Raw genomic sequence first — 19702 nt, 5'->3', positions numbered from 1 at the left:
CATCTCCAGGCAGGAGTGGAAGAAACTACCCGCAGTGGCGCTTTACAGCATTTACAGCCTGCTCATTATTAACGTTTTGTAATTCATCTTATTTTCAAGTACATGAAATTATTTTTCAAATGTTTTGTTTTTCCTCGTGTTTGAAACGTGAAGGTCCATTTCCATGATGAGATCAGCTGTTAACCTCTGCTTTCAAAAAATAACAGGAAGCTTTGAAATGCATGACAGGAAACTCTGTGGTAAATAACCCGGATTATTTTCTCTCATCAATTACACAACTTCATACATGAATGCTGCTTTGCTGCAGGGTAAACACACACACACACACACATCAGAAACACAAACAAACAGCAGCTGCCCAGTGGGCAGATACGCCAACCGTCAGAACGTCCGTGAGTCCACCTACCCCACATTCAGTCAAATCACACACACACACACACACACACACACACACACACAGTGCATGCTGATAGTGCAGATCTCCTGCAGCAGTTCAGTGTGATGCTTCTAAATGACTGTAATCTCTGGTTACCCAGTTATGCTCAGTCACTCACAGAGAACAAGGCCTGATTGGAGCTTTAGAGGTACAGCAGCCTCAGAGGATCTACGGTTGTGCCTCTGACAGGAACTACTCACGTCACAGAGGCCGGTCTGAACCTTGGCTTTACTGCTTTAATACAAAACTGGAGAAAAAGTGCAAAATGAAGTCTGATGCTGGTGTAGGACGTCATTAAACACAGCATGGTGTTACGGAGCACTCAGAGCTTTTATCTGTGTCGTGTTTGCTCCTTCGGCTAACTCAGAGACTGATACTGAGACTGGATCCAGATCAATTAGTGACTCTTTATTGGAGACGTCGAGATGAGCCTTTTATAATTTCATGATACGGTGGTGTTTTTATTTGTTTGTATGTTTGTCACACTGAAATGTTTCAGCTCATCCAACAAATTCAAATATTCGACAAAGATAACACAAGGGAGCACAAAATGCAGTTTCTAAATAAAGATATTTACTATTGAAGGAAAAGAAATCCAAACCTACACGGCCCTGTGTGAAAACGTATGTAGTCCTACACCTAATGAGTGGTTGAGCCGCCCTTATCAGCAATCGCAGCTGGATGTGTCATGTAAACCTCTCCAGATCACCAACAAAGCCAGCCAATCAGCTCCACGGCAGTGAAGCCAAAGGAGAAGACAGCTCTTACTTTATAAACCTGCCTTTTAAATCTCTCATCATGTAAAATTATTCTCTAATAAAAACTGTTTTAGTTTATCTGCGCAGCTTTGTAGGACTCGGGTCCAAAAGTTTCTCAAAAGTACGAAGGACTCCAGCTCAGAAAGGATGAAAGAGATTTTATTAAATGATTGTTAAAACTGAAAATGAATAAAACATCTCGCAGCCAGCACACCGATGAATAACCCTCGAGGACAACCTTTTCTTTGTTGAAGCTGAATTATTTCTGTCAAAGCATCAGATCATAGAAGAAGTATCTGACTGCACTGCTATAGACACTGAGGTCATATCCACCACAGCTTCAGTGTGAGGAGGTGTGTATCTTACCTTATGATGACATACATGACGAGGAAGTTTCCCACCAGACCAATGACGCACACGATCATGTAGACGACCACGATGGTGACCTTCACCCCCATTGGCAGGTAGTCAGTGTCATTTTGAGGGTAACTGAAGTTGTTCAGAAACAACGATAAATTGTACGGCTGCAGCGCGAAGTCTTCAGGGTAGTCCATGTTTAGCTGAGATCGAAGAAATTTTTACGCTCACTGTAAAGGAAAAAAGAAATGTGGTTAAACACTGTAACATACAAAAATGTGACGGAGCATTTTTACGATCTCTCACTTCTTAAGTTGATTCAAAAAAGCCAAAACAGTCATTAAAAATTTGTGTTTGCCGGTCCTGTACAAAGGTTTGTAGTTACTGATTTATAAAATCAATAGATTAATCAAAAGTTAGTGATCACATCTGAGGTCATCAGGAAAGCGAGCCAACTATCATTTAAACCTTCTACAAGTAAGCCACGCCCCATTTTCATTTGATTTGATTTTGAAGTGGGGCGACACGTGTGGTTGGAAAAAGACATTGATTGGCCATTTCAACAAGTCGTGTACACTAAAAAGTGTATTGTTGCTCCGCCCACTCTATCAAGGATGCAGCAGGTGGTGCCAAGGATCCCAGAGAACAGGTGTCTGCGTCACAAAATAAATGCAAAAGAGCACCATCACTGGTCTAGATTTTGGTCTCAGTGGAGATTAAAGGTAAGAAATACTTTCCAATGTTTACTTTAAGTCAGTGTTTTGTTTGTTATGGAGCAAATTGGCTTTCAAACTGAGCTTCATCATTTTATTTCACTTTAATGTTTTGCTCTATCCGTTGATAGACGTGAAAATAAACGTTTATTTTCACGTCAGCAGTAATAACAGCCGTTTACGTCAATCGGAGGTCTGAGTGGTGTCCAAAGACGATGTGGGCTTTATAGATAATTGGTAAACTTTCTGGAGGAAACCTGGTCTTGTTAGGAGAGACGGCATCCATCCCACTTTGGATGGAGCAGCTCTCATTTCTAGGAATATGGACAAATTTATTAAACCCCCCAAAATATGACTATCCAGAGTTGGGACCAGGAAGCACAATCATGTGACCCCCTATGAGCAAGCACTTTGGTGACAGTGGGAAAGAAAAACTCCCTTTAAACAGGAAGAAACCTCCGGCAGAACCAGGCTCAGGGAGGGGCGGGGCCATCTGCTGCGAAAGGGCGCACCATCTGCCACGCCCTTTCTCACACTGAAATGTGAGAAAAGGCGTGGCAGTAAGGCAAAGATGGATGAACCAGAGGGCGGAGACATCGATCTTTCTGGATCAGTGCAGTGGCAAGAGAAAGCAGAGATTTCAATCATCGACTACTGCAGTTCTACAGGAGAACTGGTTTCTGCATTTACGGGAAAAGTCGATGTTGTTCTGTAGTGTTTAAAAACCCATGCCCCCACCCAGACATCCTCTCCAGAATGTCCCCCCTGTTGAAACAGCTCACCTCGGAGGGTCCAGGAGGGGAAGCGGTCTTACTCAGCCGGCTCCTTTTGAAGTCTGCCACTTAAGGCACAAACAAAGATGATCCTCAGCAGAGAGTTTCTGGGCTAATTAGCACGATTCATCTCGACTTTTATCCTCATCAGATGATGATGATGACGTATGGTCCTTGATCCCACCTCTAACTGATGTAACAGCAGGTATGTGGGAAGCAGCCATTAGTTAGAGCGCCACCAGACTGAGTTTGAGCTGTTGAGCTGAGCACAGGGACGGCGGTCGCACGCAGCATTCGCTGCTTCATCAAACTGAGACTGCAGCGACGCAGCTGCAGGCCTAAAGGTCTGAGGCTGTAACACGGAGTGCCGCTCCGCCTGGTCTGGGAGAAAGATCGCTGATGGCGGCCTTTGGTGCTGAGCAGTTAGCCGCTACATGTAACGGAAATATACCTGCATGCACACGGACAGCTGAAACACCCACTCGGGCTTCAAACCTCGCGGCGCTGTGGAGCGCAGTGATAGGGGACCTCTGTTAACTGCCTTCATACTGACTTTCTAATATGATCCTAATATGACAACAATTACCTCCAAATGTATGTTTGACTCTTCAGCGACAGGCTGTTCAACCCACAGCTGAACATCACACTGCTGCAATAAAATCTGTTACTTATCAAGAATGTAGGTTTATATGCAAATCAATCTCTATAAGAAAAAACTATCAAATGATCAAAGTGAGTTTAAGGTTCTCCATAATTCAGTTTGCATTTGTCCTGCTGTGTTGTGTTGCAGCCTTTATGGTGATCATGAATGACATCTATGAGCCAATCCACAGGAAGCCTGAATGACAGAGGACTCATCTCTGCAGCAACGAGACCAAAGATCAGTGAAAGTGAGTGTTTTGTAAAGTATGAGCCAGCTCTTTGTCCACATTTGTGATGAGGTCAGGTAACACAGGATGATACTGTTTTAGTCCACCATCACATTATGACTGTTAGGATTGGTGCAGAGGAGGGCACAAATCTGTATGTGTGCAACAATGAAAACAGGAAGTACGACACAATCATGTAACAAGGTTGGAGGGAAAAAAGACCAAGTATACACAAGAATGTGTATGAAACACTAAAAACCTAAAAATCTTAGAAATAGGCCCCATCTTATCTTAATGACCTTGTAGTACCATATCACCCTATTAGAGCACTTCGCTCTCACACTGCAGGCTTACTTGTTGTTCCTAGAGTATTTAAAAGTAGAATGGGAGGCAGAGCCTTCAGTTTTCAGGCCCCTCTTCTGTGGAACCAGCTTCCAGTTTGGATTCAGGAGACAGACACTATCTCTACTTTTAAGATTAGGCTTCAAACTTTCCTTTTTGCTAAAGCATATAGTTAGGGCTGGACCAGGTGACCCTGCATCCTCCCTTAGTTATGCTGCAATAGGTGTAGGCTGCTGGGGGATTCCCATGATGCACTGGGTGTTTCTTCTTCACTCAGTATGTGTTAATAGACCTCTCTGCACTGAATCATACTTGTTATTAATCTCTGTCTCTCTTCCACAGCATGTCTTTATCCTGTCTTCCTTCTCTCACCCCAACTGGTCGCAGCAGATGGCCCCGCCCCTCCCTGAGCCTTGTTCTGCTGGAGGTTTCTTCCTGTTAAAAGGGAGTTTTTCCTTCCCACTGTCGCCAAAGTGCTTGCTCATAGGGGGTCATATGATTGTTGGGTTTGTCTCTGTATCTATTATTGTGCGATCTACTGTACAATATAAAGCGCCTTGAGGCGACTGTTGTTGTGATTTGACGCTGTATAAATAAGGCTACGTCCACACGTACACGGGTATTTTCGAAAACTGAGATTTTCCGTTTTCATTTTTTTAAAATCCCGTCCACATGTAAACGCTAAAAATGAAATGTTGGCCAATCAGAAGTCTAGAAGCCTGGTTGGGAAAGACTAAACAGGGTTTTGTACCCTCACAAAACATTAAGTACTTCTGAAAGTTTGTGTTTTTCTGGAAAGGCAGATAATTTTGTGTTACTTCTCAGGTGCCTTCATCATTTCAAACGTTAATAACTAAAGACAGTATTTTGGTTGCTGCAGACTCACAACTTAGGAATGAACAAAATGCATACAGCATGCATAAATTTAAACTTTTAAAAAAAGTAAATTTATTCAAAAACGACGTGGGGATTTGGGTTGTGTCTGTGTTGAACGGAGAAGTTCACTCTGACGCCTCTGTCTGTGTAAATGGAGGGACAGTAAGTGTGTAAAAACTGCAGACAGTCAGATTAACAGCAACAGTATTTTGTCTCTATCCACCATTGTAGAAATTCATCTCATGTAAACAATAACGTGGCGCACAGCGTGACGTCAAAAACGGCGCACACCTTTGAGGTTGCGTGAATAAATCTCTGTTTTCCTCGTCCACACGTAAACCCAAAAACTGAGTTTTCAAGAATCTCAGTTTTCAGTGATCGAAAACACTGTTTACGTGTGGACGAAAGGTGCAAACACATAGAAAAAAATGTGTTTTCAAAAATACCCGTGTACGTGTGAACGTAGCCTAAAACTGAATTGAAATGAAAACGCACACAGAGGACACAAGATTCTATATACATGTAAGATGCAGGAAGGAGGAGCTGAAGCAGATAATCACAAGAAAAGAAAAACAAAAACAGAAACGACAGAAAGACAGAAACCAACAAATCAAAAGCACACAGGTCCTGAAAATCCAAAAGAGCTGTGTGCTGTGGAGGTAACAGGTGGTGCCGGAGGACGCCACCAGACACATCCTGGACTCAGAAGGCCTCCTCGTCTGCTCTGACGCAGGCTGCGATCCAACACACACGTATAGAGAGAGCTGGGATGTGTGTGTGGGGCGTAAACACAGTGTCCACCATAATAAAGCAACATCGTGTGTTAACACGTCCACCGTGGCGTTACTGTACAGGCTTGATCCCAGGCTGCTTCACCGCAACACCCCGGCATGCAGTTGCAGCAGCAATACATCACACTGCCGCCATAAAGCGGCGCCTGCCTCTGCATACTCATGAATATTCATCGAATCCCAGCAGCAGGAACTCGCCGCGGCTTCCCGAGGGTCCTGCCAGCCTTCATATACGGGCCTCCGTCTGCAGAGCGTGTGTGCCATAGCTGTGATTAATAAGCAGTTAAAGTTGAAGTCCGCAGTGTGTCCATGTAAGGCTGCGATGCCACACTGGGTGGGCCACTCTGTGCCACATGCAGCACGAGTGAGCACATCGAGGAGCTGTAATGAAAGGAACGAGGTACTGAACACATCCATGTATGTGGTACTTATTTAAAACAGGAAATGTTCCAGGAGCTAACTGGTGGAGATGTGGATGGTGGTCCGGTTCCATCAGCAAGCCGCAGGACTTCTTCTGTTGTGCATGCCGAGCTCCACGGGAATGAAAATCGAGAAGGAGTGGCGGTTCAGTCTTAGGCTGCTCCAGACTGCATGCCAGATATCTTTGGGCAGGATACTAAGCCTGAGTTGATTTCAGATGCTAGATCAAATGTTAGATAAAAAAGCACTTGTACAAAGTGCTTTGACTGCTTAAGTAAACCAGAAATATACGTCCATGTACCATTAGCTAACATTAGCACACGGCTTGGTCCAGTTTTAGAAAGCTTCAGTTTACAGCGAATAATGAGGAGGTCACTGCACCTTTAAATCTTGATTCCTTTCAGTCTACTTTTATTCAAGTGCATAAGAGCCCAGTGTTTTTTTCATGCCTCTGTGTGTTTATTTGGAGAAAGTGAGGCCGGAGACTAAATATGACGGGAAAGCTCATAGAAGGACGGGTGGATTGTGAAAATGTAAACAGACAGAAGAGGGCAGCTTGCTCTAAATCTCAGAGGAAACAGGTAACACAAACAGCTGTTAATACGTCCAAACAGGTGAGGCAAACTGTGGAGGAAGAGGAGACGCAACCCTGCAGAACACACAAAGAGCTGCGGTCCTTCAGCAATGAGTCCCCACGTGTGCGCCACACAGGCTGATATCCAGCTGCAGATCTGCTGCTTTCCTTTAAAGGTCTGCAGGCGGGGAGCGTGCTCGCGCAGACGTACAGCTGCACGCAGAGACGGCGGGTCTACAGCTGCTGAGCAGGTCCGACTGCAAACACACCGTTCGGTTACTGTTTGGATCCGAGCGATGATTCATTACTCCACACATCTCTGCACCGCCGTGTGCTAAACATGCTTCATCTTCATCAGCATTAAAGCCTCAGCTCATCCCATCCAGCAAAGAGGCACAGATGACACTGAGCAGCAGCTTCTCTGAATTCAGAGGAGTGATCCAAACGCTCCGAGGAGCTTAAAAGTTTTGCCCGTCTCCAGTTCAGGAATATCTTGTCTGGACAGTTTCCGATTTTTTCAGACCTCTCAGAGGATTTACTGTAGTCCGTGTGCTCGTCCCTCTGTGGTGTGCTGGGATCAGTTTTCATGTTCAGAAAGTGGACGAAAAGGTTTCCTGCACACGCTTCGTGCTGTTACAGGAAAACGCCTGATGGGACTTGTGGCGCGCTGCCTTCAGGTTCCAGAGGGGATCCTTCACCTGACGTTTAGTTTAAGATGTAAAATCTCAGCGTTCAGACTGACATGGAGAGCTCTGCCATCTCATGTGGTGATGGAGTCATGTGGTCCACAGGCTGAGCTTGGTCTGTGTTCAGTCACTGAACGCTGCATTAATTCTAAGTTTGTGGTTAATCTCAGTTCCTGGTCCTGGTCCTGCTTTAACTGCGCAGGACCAGAAACCCTGACCTGAGTCCATGTGAGGATTTTCATTCTAAAGAGCTTTAAAAGAAAACCAGCAGGACTGCTTTGAGTTTCTTAATCCAGTCTTTAAGTGATGACGTATGAATCCTGCTCTTCCCGGTCCAAATTATCCATCCATCCATCCATTTTCTTCTGCTTATCCGGGGCCGGGTCACGGGTCGCGGGGGCAGCAGCCCAAGCAGAGAAGCCCAGACCTCCCTCTCCCCAGCCACCTCCTCCAGCTTATCCGAGGGAACACGAAGGCGTTCCTGGGTCTGCAACACTGCGGCCGCTGCACCAATCCATCTGTCGATCTCCCGCTCCTCTCACCCATCACTCGTGAACAAGACTCCGAGATACTTAAACTCCTCCACTTGGGGCAGGGTCTCGTCCCTGACCCGGAGTGGTCCACCTATTTCTGGCTGAGGACCATGGCCTCAGATTTGGAGGTGCTGATTCTTATTCCCGCCGCTTCACACTCGGCTGCGAACCGTTCCAAGGTGAGCTGGAGGCCATCACCTGATGAAGCCAACAGAACCACATAATCTGCAAAAAGCAGAGATGAGATCCTGAGACCACCGAAGAGAAAGCCTTCCGCCACTTGGCTACGCCTAGAAAGACCCCTATGAAAAGACCATTGAGGGAACAGTTCACCCTGCCTGGGATAGGGTTACCGGGATCCCGCCCTGGAGCCAGGCCCGGGGAGGGTGCCCGAGGGCGAGGTCTGGTGGCCGGGCCTTAGCCCATGGGGCCCGGCCGGGCACAGCCCGAAAAAGGGACATGGGCCCATCTTCCTGCAGGCCCACCACCCGCAGGAGGCACCGTAGGGGTCGGGTGCAATGTGAGTCGGGCGGCGGCCAGGAGCGGGTCCAAACTACTCTGCTTTTATTAAGGCTGTTGTGTTTTTAACATGTTTTAATGTTTTTTATGTTGTTCTATTTAATCTCCACAAGCCCCTAAAAACAGTCAGTGATTACTGTCGGCCTCTCTCGGTTTTTATCACCACTGTTTATTTTAAAGCTCAGTTTTTAAAACCTTACGCTGTAACTACAGCCCAGCCCATGCAGCAGTATATTAATGACTAACCTCATATTGTGGATGGATTATCTCAGTTGTTCTCCTGACTGAAGTTTGGTCCGTTTACAGCATCCTGCCATGAGATTACATTTGTCTCTAACCATCAGGAACCCTCACGTTAACTTTTATCGAGTGGAAAAAAGTTAGCGTTCATCCTCCAGCTTCACCGTTTATATTATGCTAACATAGCTGTGTAGCTAGCAATCACATAGCACATCATTATATACCAGCTAGCCCAACTTCAGTAACCCTACAAACGTCACTGCTGTTTAGTTTTACTGTCTTCATTTATGTTGTAAGTGATAGCAGAGCTGTACGTTTGAATTTTTGCAGAAATCTCTCAGTCAGAACATGCTATATCATGTTTAGGTGGAAGCTAGCGAGCTAACTTCCTGCTAACTTCTAACTTTTAAACTTAACAAATCCTGTTTTCATGGATGCCTGGATGTTAAACTTAATTGTTACACCTGGTAAAGCAGCAACGCTTTTACTAAAGATGAAAGAACTTTCAGTGATGCTGCAGTGTTCGTTTGACTTTGGGACCTGAAGCGGAGTTTGGACCCAGACGTGGTTAATGACATCAGACTTAAAGACCGGATACGTTTCATCCCAGAGAGTCCCAGATTTAAGCCCTGTTGGGACTCCTCTCTTTGGGACGTGGATCAAGCTGCGCCTCATCACATGAGCCAAGGTGTGAAAACAGGTGTTGGTCACTATCAGCAGAGGTTTCAGGTGAACCCATTGTGACGGCTTGCCTCACCCTATCATGTGACCTAATGAGGTCAGCTGACACAAGATGTGAGGGGGGGTTGAGGCACCTGGGAAGGATTACATATGGCAGACAGCTGGTGTTGTAAGCCCCGCCCTCTGTCCAGTCACTGGAGTACCATGACCTGGATGATCGGGAACCTAAACGTCGTTGATTCAAAGCGTTTGTTTTATTGAACTACCTTTCACTGAACGCCAAACTCAAAGTTCAGCTTTATCAAACTGATGTGAGAGCAGACTGACTGCTTTAAGATAAAAATAGGACTTTTACTTTGAAAATCAATGTTTACAGAGCTCGTTTCCTTCAGGATTTCTCTCTTAAACAGCTGCAACGAGTTCGTGCATGCCTTCCTCAGGTCTGAACACGATGCTAGCTAACATTGCTGCCGTCATCGTTTTATTTCTCTTATTTCATCAAACGCAGCCGCTCTCTGCGCAGGATCGATTGACACGACTAAACTGAAGTCACTTCCTGTTTTTAACCTTGACTGATCACTGCAGGTACTTTCAGTTTTTTGACTGGTTTTGTTTTTAATTTTCTAGAAATGGGGTCTCAAAGTCAGGTGGTGACCCCCTAATGGGCACTGGAGGTACTGCAGTAGGGTGCTGTCATGACGACGTGACCATGTGTGTTCTCTGAGATAGGCTGGACTGAACATGAGCACGTGAAGAGCAGAAAGGCGGAAGTTTGGAAGGACCGGTCCAAAGTTCGGGACTGCAGCTGCGCAGAAACCCGCCCTGCTTCAGCGCACGCACGTGGACGAGCCGAGCACCCAAACGCAGCACCGGGACGGGCCCGTCACGGGTCCGAGTGCACCTTAACGCGCGACACACCGGGCGCGCGTGCACGCACGCACGCACGCATACACCTTAGAACCAATGCGTCGCGCACGCGCGGTGTTCGCTGACATGCACACGAAACAAAGACGGACACGCGCATCATGCACATGTAGGCGAGTACACGGATGACTGCAGCAGGCTGCGCGCACTCACCTCCAAGTTGTTGTTCGTCTCCGCGTCGATGCGCGCGCACGGCTCCGGTCCTCCGAGCTGAGTCCGAGCTCCGGCAGCGCGAACACTCCGAACCGAACCTCCAGAACCTCCAGGATCCACGCGGATCCACGCGGACTGCAGCGGGACAAAGAGCCGAGACAGAAGCTTCACCTCCAGCATCCGCGGCACCAACAGGAGGAGGAGGAGAGGAGGAGGAGAGGAGGAGGGGTCTGAGAGATGAAGATACTGCCTCTCTCTCTGTGATCGATCAGGGTGTGATTAACCCCCCCCCCACACACACACACACACACACACACAAACATACACACGGATTTCTTTTGCACATTTGAAACACCAGTAAAATCTGTGTGTGTGTCTGTGTGTGTGAGTGTGTGTGTGCGTGAGTGTGTGAGTGCGTGTGTGCGTGAGTGAGTGTGTGTGCGTGAGTGAGTGTGTGTGTCTGTCTGTCTGTCTGTCTGTGTGTGTGTGTGTGCGTGAGTGTGTGTGTTTGTGTGCGTGAGTGTGTGTGTGTGTGTGAGTGTGTGTGTCTGTGTGTGTGCGTGAGTGAGTGTGTGTGTCTGTCTGTCTGTCTGTGTGTGTGTGCATGAGTGTGCGTGAGTGTGTGTGAGTGTGTGTGTCTTTGAGTGTGTGTGTTTGTGTGCGTGAGTGTGTCTGTCTGTCTGAGTGTGTTTGTGTGTATGTGTGCGTGAGTGTGTCTGTTTGTCTGAGTGTGTGTCTGTGTGTGTGTCCTGAGCTCGTGGTTTTCCTGCTGTTCCTAAACTCCGATCTGACTGTATTCCTGCTTCTATGTCATTATGTTTGGGAAAATTCAACTGTGGAAGTCTGAAGGTCCACAATTGTCCACATGATGATGAGATCACATGATCATATCACATGATGAGATCACATGATCAGAGCAGCTCCTCAGTGCTGCTGGTGCTTGTAACAGTTTTGTTGTGTAGCTGCTCAGCGGTGACCCGGACACGTCAGGTTGATCATTTGATTGTGGAACGGTTCACATGTCGTGTTAAAGCACAAACACACAGCATCCCTGTGACAGACATGCTGCGTCGCATTAAAAGCACGTTATTTTCAGAAATTAACGAATCTTTATTAAAGCCCAGAATGGCAATGTTAATCATACGAAATCATGCTGCAGATTCTGAGAGCACAGACTGAGGCAGCTTTTCCACGGAGGTGTCACAGGAAAGCTCAGCACCTGACTTTCCTGTGGGCGGGGGGGGTGCAAGGCTGGGGTGGGGGCCTGGTGTTTCTGTTCCAAGGCCCAGATAAGTTGCTGCAGTGGCGTATGACGGCTACCTGATTACCGCCCTGAAAACGCTGCCCCTAAGTACAGCCGACGAGGGAATGCCGATCGAGCGATCTACTTTCCATCTAAAGACGGCACACCACGCCATCACTGAAGGAAACAGAAAACTGATCAACAGCGACGGCTACATGAAGTCAGGCTAACGTGAAGTCATCAGCACAGGAAGAAGGAGGGCCAGAGTCAGACTCTTCTCAGTAACTACATGTCGAGAGTCTCTGAAAACAGACTGCAATAAAGGAATCAGTGAACTCCAGACCAGTGAAACTTCTCTCAGCTGCAAACTCGCCACTGTTTAAGAGATTGACAGCAAAGATTAAACACAAAAACACAATTCAAAGTTTATATGAGCCAGTGTAGGTGTCCTGTGTCATGGTCCTGAGTGTGATGACTCAGTGTTTCTGTGTTAGTTAACGTGGTTTCTGTCTTCTGCTGAGATTTCTAGTTCTTGGTTCCCATGTTCTCTCTGTTTCAAAGGCAGTCATGTCTCAGGGTGAAGTCTCTGAGTCTGTGTCTTTGCATGTGTGTCGTGTTTCCTGTTTTACTTTGAAGGTTTGTGTCTTATGTCAGTGTATTCTGTTTTGCTTCCTCCCTGTCTCATCGTGTTCAGTTGTATCTCCCCCCGTGTGCCATTTCCTCGTTTCCCTCTGTGTATATTTACTGTGTGTTATCCTTTGCTCTTCGTCATGCCCCGTGTCACCCCTCCTCTCAGTCTCCTCACGCTTCCAGATTTTCAGGTCTCTAGTTCCAGGTTCGTTTTCGGTTTTAGGTTCTGTTCGCTCCACGCCAGTCATTTCCTGTTTTGTTTGTATGTCACAACCGTAAATTAAAGCTCAGTCTCAGCAAAGTCGGTGCCTGCACTTGGGTCCTTTCTCTCATCTGTTCACCAGTGTAGGGACTAACGCGTTATTAAGTAATGCGTTACAGTAACTACGTTATTATTGTGGTAATGAGCACGGTAACTAGTTATGCCAAAATCAGGAACGCGTTAATCGTTACTGGGATTTAGATAGGGTCGTTACTTCGTGTGGTGGCTATCTCGGAGCTTCCACAGATTCAGTAACATTAGCAAGTGGTGGAGGCCAGCAGGTGGATGAGGGAGGGGAGGCAAGAGAAGGAAAGACCCGAGGCGGCCGCCGGTCCGAGTGTCAGGTGAACTGAACTTCAGGTAAGAAGTTATGACCTGCAGTCTATCTGGGTCAGATATAAACCAAGTTTAGTTTATTTTCATTGTGCTGACTTTTTACAGTCAGTTACAATAACTCGTACTGCGTGCTAGCTAGCATGACGGAGTTTCTATACAGCTGGGTGGGTGCTATGATGTTACTGATAGTGAACTTTATTTTATTCATAAGGTTAGTTAGTAGAGTTGGAAGGACCGGTCCAAAGTTCGGGACTGCAGCTGCGCAGAAACCCGCCCTGCTGCAGTGCACGCACGTGGACGAGCCGAGCACCCAAACGCAGCACCGGGACGGGCCCGTCATGGGTCCGAGTGCTGAAGCAGGGCGGGTTTCTGCGCAGCTGCAGTTTTTTTTTTTTGTTTTTTTTTTAATCGCCCACTTTGCGCCAGAAAGAGGAAACCAGCGGATGTCGCGCTAAACAACAGCAGCACGTTTAAGCTTGATCAGCTGTTGTTAGAATTTATTTAATATTAATTTCTAGTATCAGCTGATGTTTGCTGGAGCCACAGCTGTAAAGCTGCTGGTCATGATGTCGGTTTGGATATGTGGTGAGAGGGAAACATGCAGATGAAACCAGGAGATGTCCTTACTGAATCATCAGAGCTGAACAGGTGATGGAGAAACAGGTTTACCTTTTAGGTGACATGAATGAGTTGAAGTTATGAACTGTTTCTGAGAGACAAATAACACCAGGATTCTTTTCTAAGTAGCTGACAGCTGGTAACTGTGCAGGGGCGGGTCTAGCAAAGTTTTGCCAGGGGGGCCAGGTAGGGCATTAACAGGGAGAGGGGGGCACAAAGAAATACTTTTATTTCTTATTCTCATTTAAAATGTCTCGCTTTTAAAAAATAATTATCTGAATCTTACAACAAACGACTGATAGATTGATACATATATACCATCAGAACAGTGTACATCACTGTCACAACAGTGTTTGTTTTCATTCAAAGGCTTTATGATTTTTCCTATAATGGTGGGCCGGTCTCTAGTCAAAATGCCCGGGTCGATTTTTTGTCCCAGTCCAGCCCTGTATGCAGGTCATCTGCAGTCTGGTGTTACCTACATCTTCCTATTCAGAAGGCAGAATTTCCGAGTTCTGAGTACAATCAAAAGCACCACGACTGCAGTTTTTGTGTTGGATGTAAAAAGCGCACGTGACGCTGTGACGTAGGCTAGAATCATGGCGGCGGTCAACGACGGTTCAGGCGTGGGATTTCTCTCGTGGAAATATGCACATTATCTTTTCCTTTCTATTGGTAGGTGGCACAGTGCAGTTGTGGCAAGTAAGCAAGCTAGAAGACTGGCAATCTGGCTGGGTATCCAGTTAGGGAAGCAACACATTACCAAGAGAATTCTGAGTAAAACCAAAGTTACTTTCCCTAGTAACCAGTTACTTTGAAAGTAACGAGTAACTTGAAGTAACTGAGTTACTTTTGATAGAACTAGTAATGTAACTAAGTTACTAATTTAAGGTAACTTACCCAACACTGCTCTGCACACTTCTGCTGTCGCAGCCTTGACAGTGTAATGGAGACCAGGGGTTCCATTACCTCGTTTGCATTGTTAGAAATTAATTGATTGATTATTATACTTTTTTAAATTCCCAAAGAAAACACATTAGTTCTTATGAATTCTTTATTAGGTTTATTTGATGTAGGATTAAATTGACAGCTTATAAAGGTGAAGCGACAAGGGGACTGGCCATCCTAACTGTGTCAGAAAAGAGCCGAAGTTAGAGCTGCTTACGTTTAATCATTTGTCGGTAACCTAAACATGTGTGAAAAGAGAATTTGTAAACGTACTCACCTGTCCTGGTTGCTTCTTGCAGGATGTGGAGCAAAAGAGCTCCAGCAGCTCAATCACCTGCTGATGAGCTGCTGGAGCAGACCAGTGTGGCAGGTTAGGGAGTGTGGTTAAGAAGGGTTTTAATTTAGATAGTAATGGGTGAAACTTATGTTATTGATGTGTTTATAGTACGTGTTGGGAAATATGTATATGTTTGTTATGTGCTCTAATGTTATTGTATGTTTGTTTGTGTGGAGGGTTATGTTTTCATTTTGAGTAGTTAACCCCCATACTCGGGCTAGTCCAGATGCTCACCTGAATAGGTAGAGTATAAAGGAAGCCATTTTGTTTTTAGTGGGTTGTTGGTGTTTGTGCTGTTAGCATGTGCCTTCTTTAATAAAGTGCCAGTCCATGGATACATTTAATTCCAGTCTTGCATCATATTATTGGAAGGAACCTATGACTGCCAGCCAAAACTGACAAGTGGTGTCAGAACTGCTTCCTCTAATGAATGAGGTAAATATGATGACGAGAAGTGGAAAGAAAAATGACTTTAATGAGCTGGCAGAGGATGGTGAAGGTGCTACAGCTGATGCAGTGGCTAAAGCAGGAGCTAAACCGGGCGATAGACTGGATGAACTGACAGATCTGGTGAAATCATTGATGCAGTCTCAAGCAACAAGAGACCAGAGAATGGACAAAGAATCAGCCCGACAAGAGCAAAGACGGAAAAGCATGCAACACCAGTTTCAGCAAATTCAAGCTCAGGTGAGAGAAATGAGAGACGAGCAGCAGGAACAAGAGGACAACCAAAATGAGGAAGGAGGTGAACCTGATGAGGGGCCTGGTCTGACTGGTCAGCAGATGTGGTCTCTGCCAAGACAGGAACCAATTCACCAGAGAGATCCCAAGTTGTTGCCACTCACTTCAGATGATGATATTGAGCATTTTCTCACTACCTTTGAGAGAATGGCTCAAGTCTGCGGTTGGCCTAGAGAAGAATGGGCCGTTCGACTCGTACCTCTGCTCACAGGTAAAGCACGTAGTGCTTATGTGCACATGGACATTGCTGATTCTGAAGTCTATGATAAAGTAAAAGATGCCATTCTTGCTAAATATGAAATAACTGCTGACACATACAGAAGAAGGTTTCGAGCCCTGGATATTCACCCAGGTGAAACTCCAAGAGAACTTTATGTGCGATTAAAAGATATGTTTTACAAATGGGCGAAACCTGAAAAATCTACAGTGAAAGACATTTCTGAACTGATGATCTTGGAGCAGTTTCTGAGGATGGTCCACCCTGATCTGGAGGTGTAGATCAGGGAACGTGCCCCCAAATCTGCAGAGGAGGCTTCACAGCTAGCGGAAATCTTCATCTCTGCCAGAACAGGATCGAGAGGAATCACCTTTGGCCGGGACAGCTTCGTGACTGGACAAGGTAAGTCTGATGGGGGTGTAAGGAGTGGTGGTATAGGCCAGAGTAGAAGTTATCCTGCAAGCAGACATTTTGTTTCTGGTAAAAGTAGTCATACTAAAAAGTCACATTCAGGCTCAAAATCAGATGTTAGATGTTATCACTGTAGCCAGATCGGCCACACTCAGTATACCTGCCCAGCAACACAAAGTGGGCCATCCCTTTTGTGCTCAGCCCCCAGACCCACTTTGCCAGGTCCTGATCATGAAGCAGTAAGAACAGCACCTGTACTTGTTAATGGTCAGCATGAAGAAGCACTCTTAGATACAGGGAGCTTTCAGTCAGTGGTTTTGGCTAGTTTAGTACCAAGAGAGCTATGGAGTGACACAAGGACTAAAATAAGCTGTGTACATGGTGATGAGAAGGATTATCCCAGGGCTGAGGTGTATTTGACATTTCTCCTGCCAGTGGCTTTAGCACCCAGACTACCATATGCAGTGATACTGGGCTTAGATATACCTACACTGCTAGATTGTGTCTAATGAAGTTCCTGGACATTTGAATGCATTTCATGTAGATCAGGACCACAACTTACAGAAGCAAGAAATTATTCTGCAGGCACAGCCAGAAAGTGCAATCCCCAGTTTGATCACCACAAGAGCTCAGAGTGCAAATGACCCGTTGAAAGAGCTACCCTTCTATGATGAAGAATTAGAAGTAAGCCCAGCAAAACCAGCTAAATCTCGAGCGCAAAGACAAAGACAAATTTAGGGGTTCATCCAGGTTAGAGGTTGTAGACCAGAGTCCCAACTAGGGCTGGGCAAAACGATTATTTTCCTAATCGATGAATCTAGCGATTAATTTTTCGATGCATAGATGAATCTAATGATTCATTTTTCAATCCGATTCTATTTTGATTTGATTCAATTATCGATTATTTCCCCATTATTTGACTTGTATAGCAATTTCACATTTACTAATTTATGTATCTTAATGAAAAACACAAATTTCTTCATTTGAACACCTTTCAATACAAAAATTGCAAAATAAAGTTGTAGTAGTAGTACAATCTTATATTAGAGATAGCATTTAATAAGAAATGAAATGTGCAAACATATATAAAATTAAGGAAAAGTTAACAACGCATTTAAAATAAATAGCAGCAATGGTGTCTTTAAACAAACAAAATGTAACATTCACTTTGCTTTCTGCAAAAAAGTGCTCTTCACTCACAAAATAAAATCCATTTTGTTGCCGTTTCTCACGTTTCTGTGTGTGTGAGTTCAATCATCAATCATGTGCTGGTGCATAGCCGTCGTGCTTTTATGATAGGCCATTTCCACCTTACAAAGCCAGCAAACGACTGAATCACTTCCTTTTCTGTTAAAAGATAAGATAACCTTTATTAGTCCCACATGTGGGAAATTTGTTTTGTCACAGCAGGAAGTGGACAGTGCAAAAGTTATGTAGCAAAAATTAGAATACAATAAGAATAAATACAGTACACAACTGTACAGAATAGAATAAAATAAAATACTATATGCAGTAGAATAAAATAGAAAAAATATACAATAGGATAAAAATAGAATACAAATTCTATATACAACTGAGTAAAAGTACAACGATGCCAGAAAGGAGTATTGCACTTAGTCTTATTGCACATTTGTGGGTGTGTGTGTTTGATCAGTTAAAGTCTTTGTTGTGGAGTCTGACAGCAGTGGGGAGGAAAGACCTGCGAAATCTCTCCGTCCCACATCGTGGGTGCCGCAGTCTCCCACTGAAGGAGCTGCTCAGTGCTGTCACAGTCTCCTGCATGGGGTGGGAGATGTTGTCCAGCAGGGATGACAGCTTAGCCACCATTCTCCTGTCACTCACCACCTCCACTGGGTCCAGAGGGCATCCTAGAACAGAGCTGGCCCTTCGGATCAGCCTGTTCAGTCTCTTCCTGTCCCCGGCAGAGATGCTGCCACCCCAGCAGACCACACCGTAAAAGATAGCTGAGGCCACCACAGAGTCATAGAAGGTCTTCAGGAGTGGGCCCTCCACTCCAAAAGACCTGAGTCTCCACAGCAGGTACAGCCTGCTCTGCCCTTTCCTGTAGAGGGCGTCTGAATTATGAGTCCAGTCCAGTTTGTTGTTCAGATGAACACCAAGGTACCTGTAGCTGTCCACAGCCTCGATGTCCATACCTTGGATGTTCAGTGGTTGGAGTGGAGGATGTTTGTGCCTGCAGAAGTCTACCACCAGCTCCTTGGTTTTACTAGTGTTGATCTGGAGGTAGTTCAGCTGGCACCAGTCCACAAAGTCTTGGGTCAGTCCTCTGTACTCCTTGTCGTCCCCATCAGTGATGAGGCCGACTATTACAGACTATCTATATCCCCATACTGTAGAACTGCGTGTTCGGGTGGAGTGATTTAAGTCGACTGCGGCTGCCTCACTCATGTTGCCACTACTCGCTGCCGCCATGTCTGTTTTGAAAGTGACGACGCGTCGACGCACATTTTTGTACGTCGACGTATTTTACGTGTTGACGTAATTGATTACGTCGACACGTCGTCCCAGCCGTAGTCCCAACCTCCCTCTGGAACTTGATATCCCACCAGATATCGCTTCACTTCAGCGGGCAGATCCAACATTAAAATCCTGGTTTGATAAGGTGTCTGAGGTTGATGGACAGGTGCAAGGGAAAGTAGATGTGTTGGCAGATGCAACCTATGTGCTGAGAAATGGTGTCCTTTATGAGTGTAAAGGCAAGACTGAAGCCATAGCATTACCACAGGCACTAAGACACAAAGTCAAGGAACTTGGTCATTCTGTACCTTGGGCAGGCCATCTTGGTTTTCAGAAATCTCTACATAGGATTGCAAGCCGTTTTGTGTGGCCTGGCATGTACACTCAAGTACAGCAGTTTTGTAAGTCATGTCAGATATGTCAGCTCACCCTAAGTAAAGGACTGGCCCGTGCCCATCTTCAGCCATTGCCTGTCATAGATACACCTTTCAAAAGAATAGGAATGGATGTAGTGGGGCCCCTTGAGAGAAGTTCATCAGGTAATCGTTACATCTTGGTCATTTGTGATTATGGCACTCGTTATCCTGAAGCTTTCCCCCTAAGATCAGTGAAAGCGAGACAGGTTGCCAATTGTCTCTTGCAGTTGTTTTCTAGAGTTGGTATAGCTAAAGAGGTCCTGACAGACTGTGGCACAAATTTCCAGTCTAAATTTCTACAGCAGGTGTATAGATTACTTGGCATAAAAGGTATTAAAACCACCCCTTACCACCCCCAGTCAGATGGACTGGTGGAGCGTTTTAACCAGACACTAAAGAACATGCTGCGCAAATTTGTAA

General features: G+C 45.6%; 1 protein-coding gene across 1 annotated transcript in view; it reads right to left on the bottom strand.

Moving 5' to 3' along the window:
• Positions 1-10755, bottom strand: part of oprl1 (opiate receptor-like 1) — a 71615-nt gene extending 60860 nt beyond the window's left edge. Inside the window, exons 1-2 of the mRNA XM_063464019.1 lie at positions 10646-10755; positions 1561-1781 (exon numbers count right to left, since the gene is read on the bottom strand). Coding sequence (XP_063320089.1) covers positions 1561-1748 — 188 coding nt within the window. The 5' untranslated portion in view covers positions 1749-1781; positions 10646-10755. The remainder of the gene's footprint in view (positions 1-1560; positions 1782-10645) is intronic.
• Between the last annotated feature and the right edge of the window lie 8947 nt (positions 10756-19702).

This window comes from Pelmatolapia mariae, linkage group LG20, assembly GCF_036321145.2.
Source record: "Pelmatolapia mariae isolate MD_Pm_ZW linkage group LG20, Pm_UMD_F_2, whole genome shotgun sequence".
NCBI classification, from domain to species: Eukaryota; Metazoa; Chordata; class Actinopteri; order Cichliformes; family Cichlidae; genus Pelmatolapia; species Pelmatolapia mariae.
The sequence above is the reverse complement of the archived record's forward strand: the minus strand, read 5'-3'. Positions and strand labels throughout refer to the sequence as shown.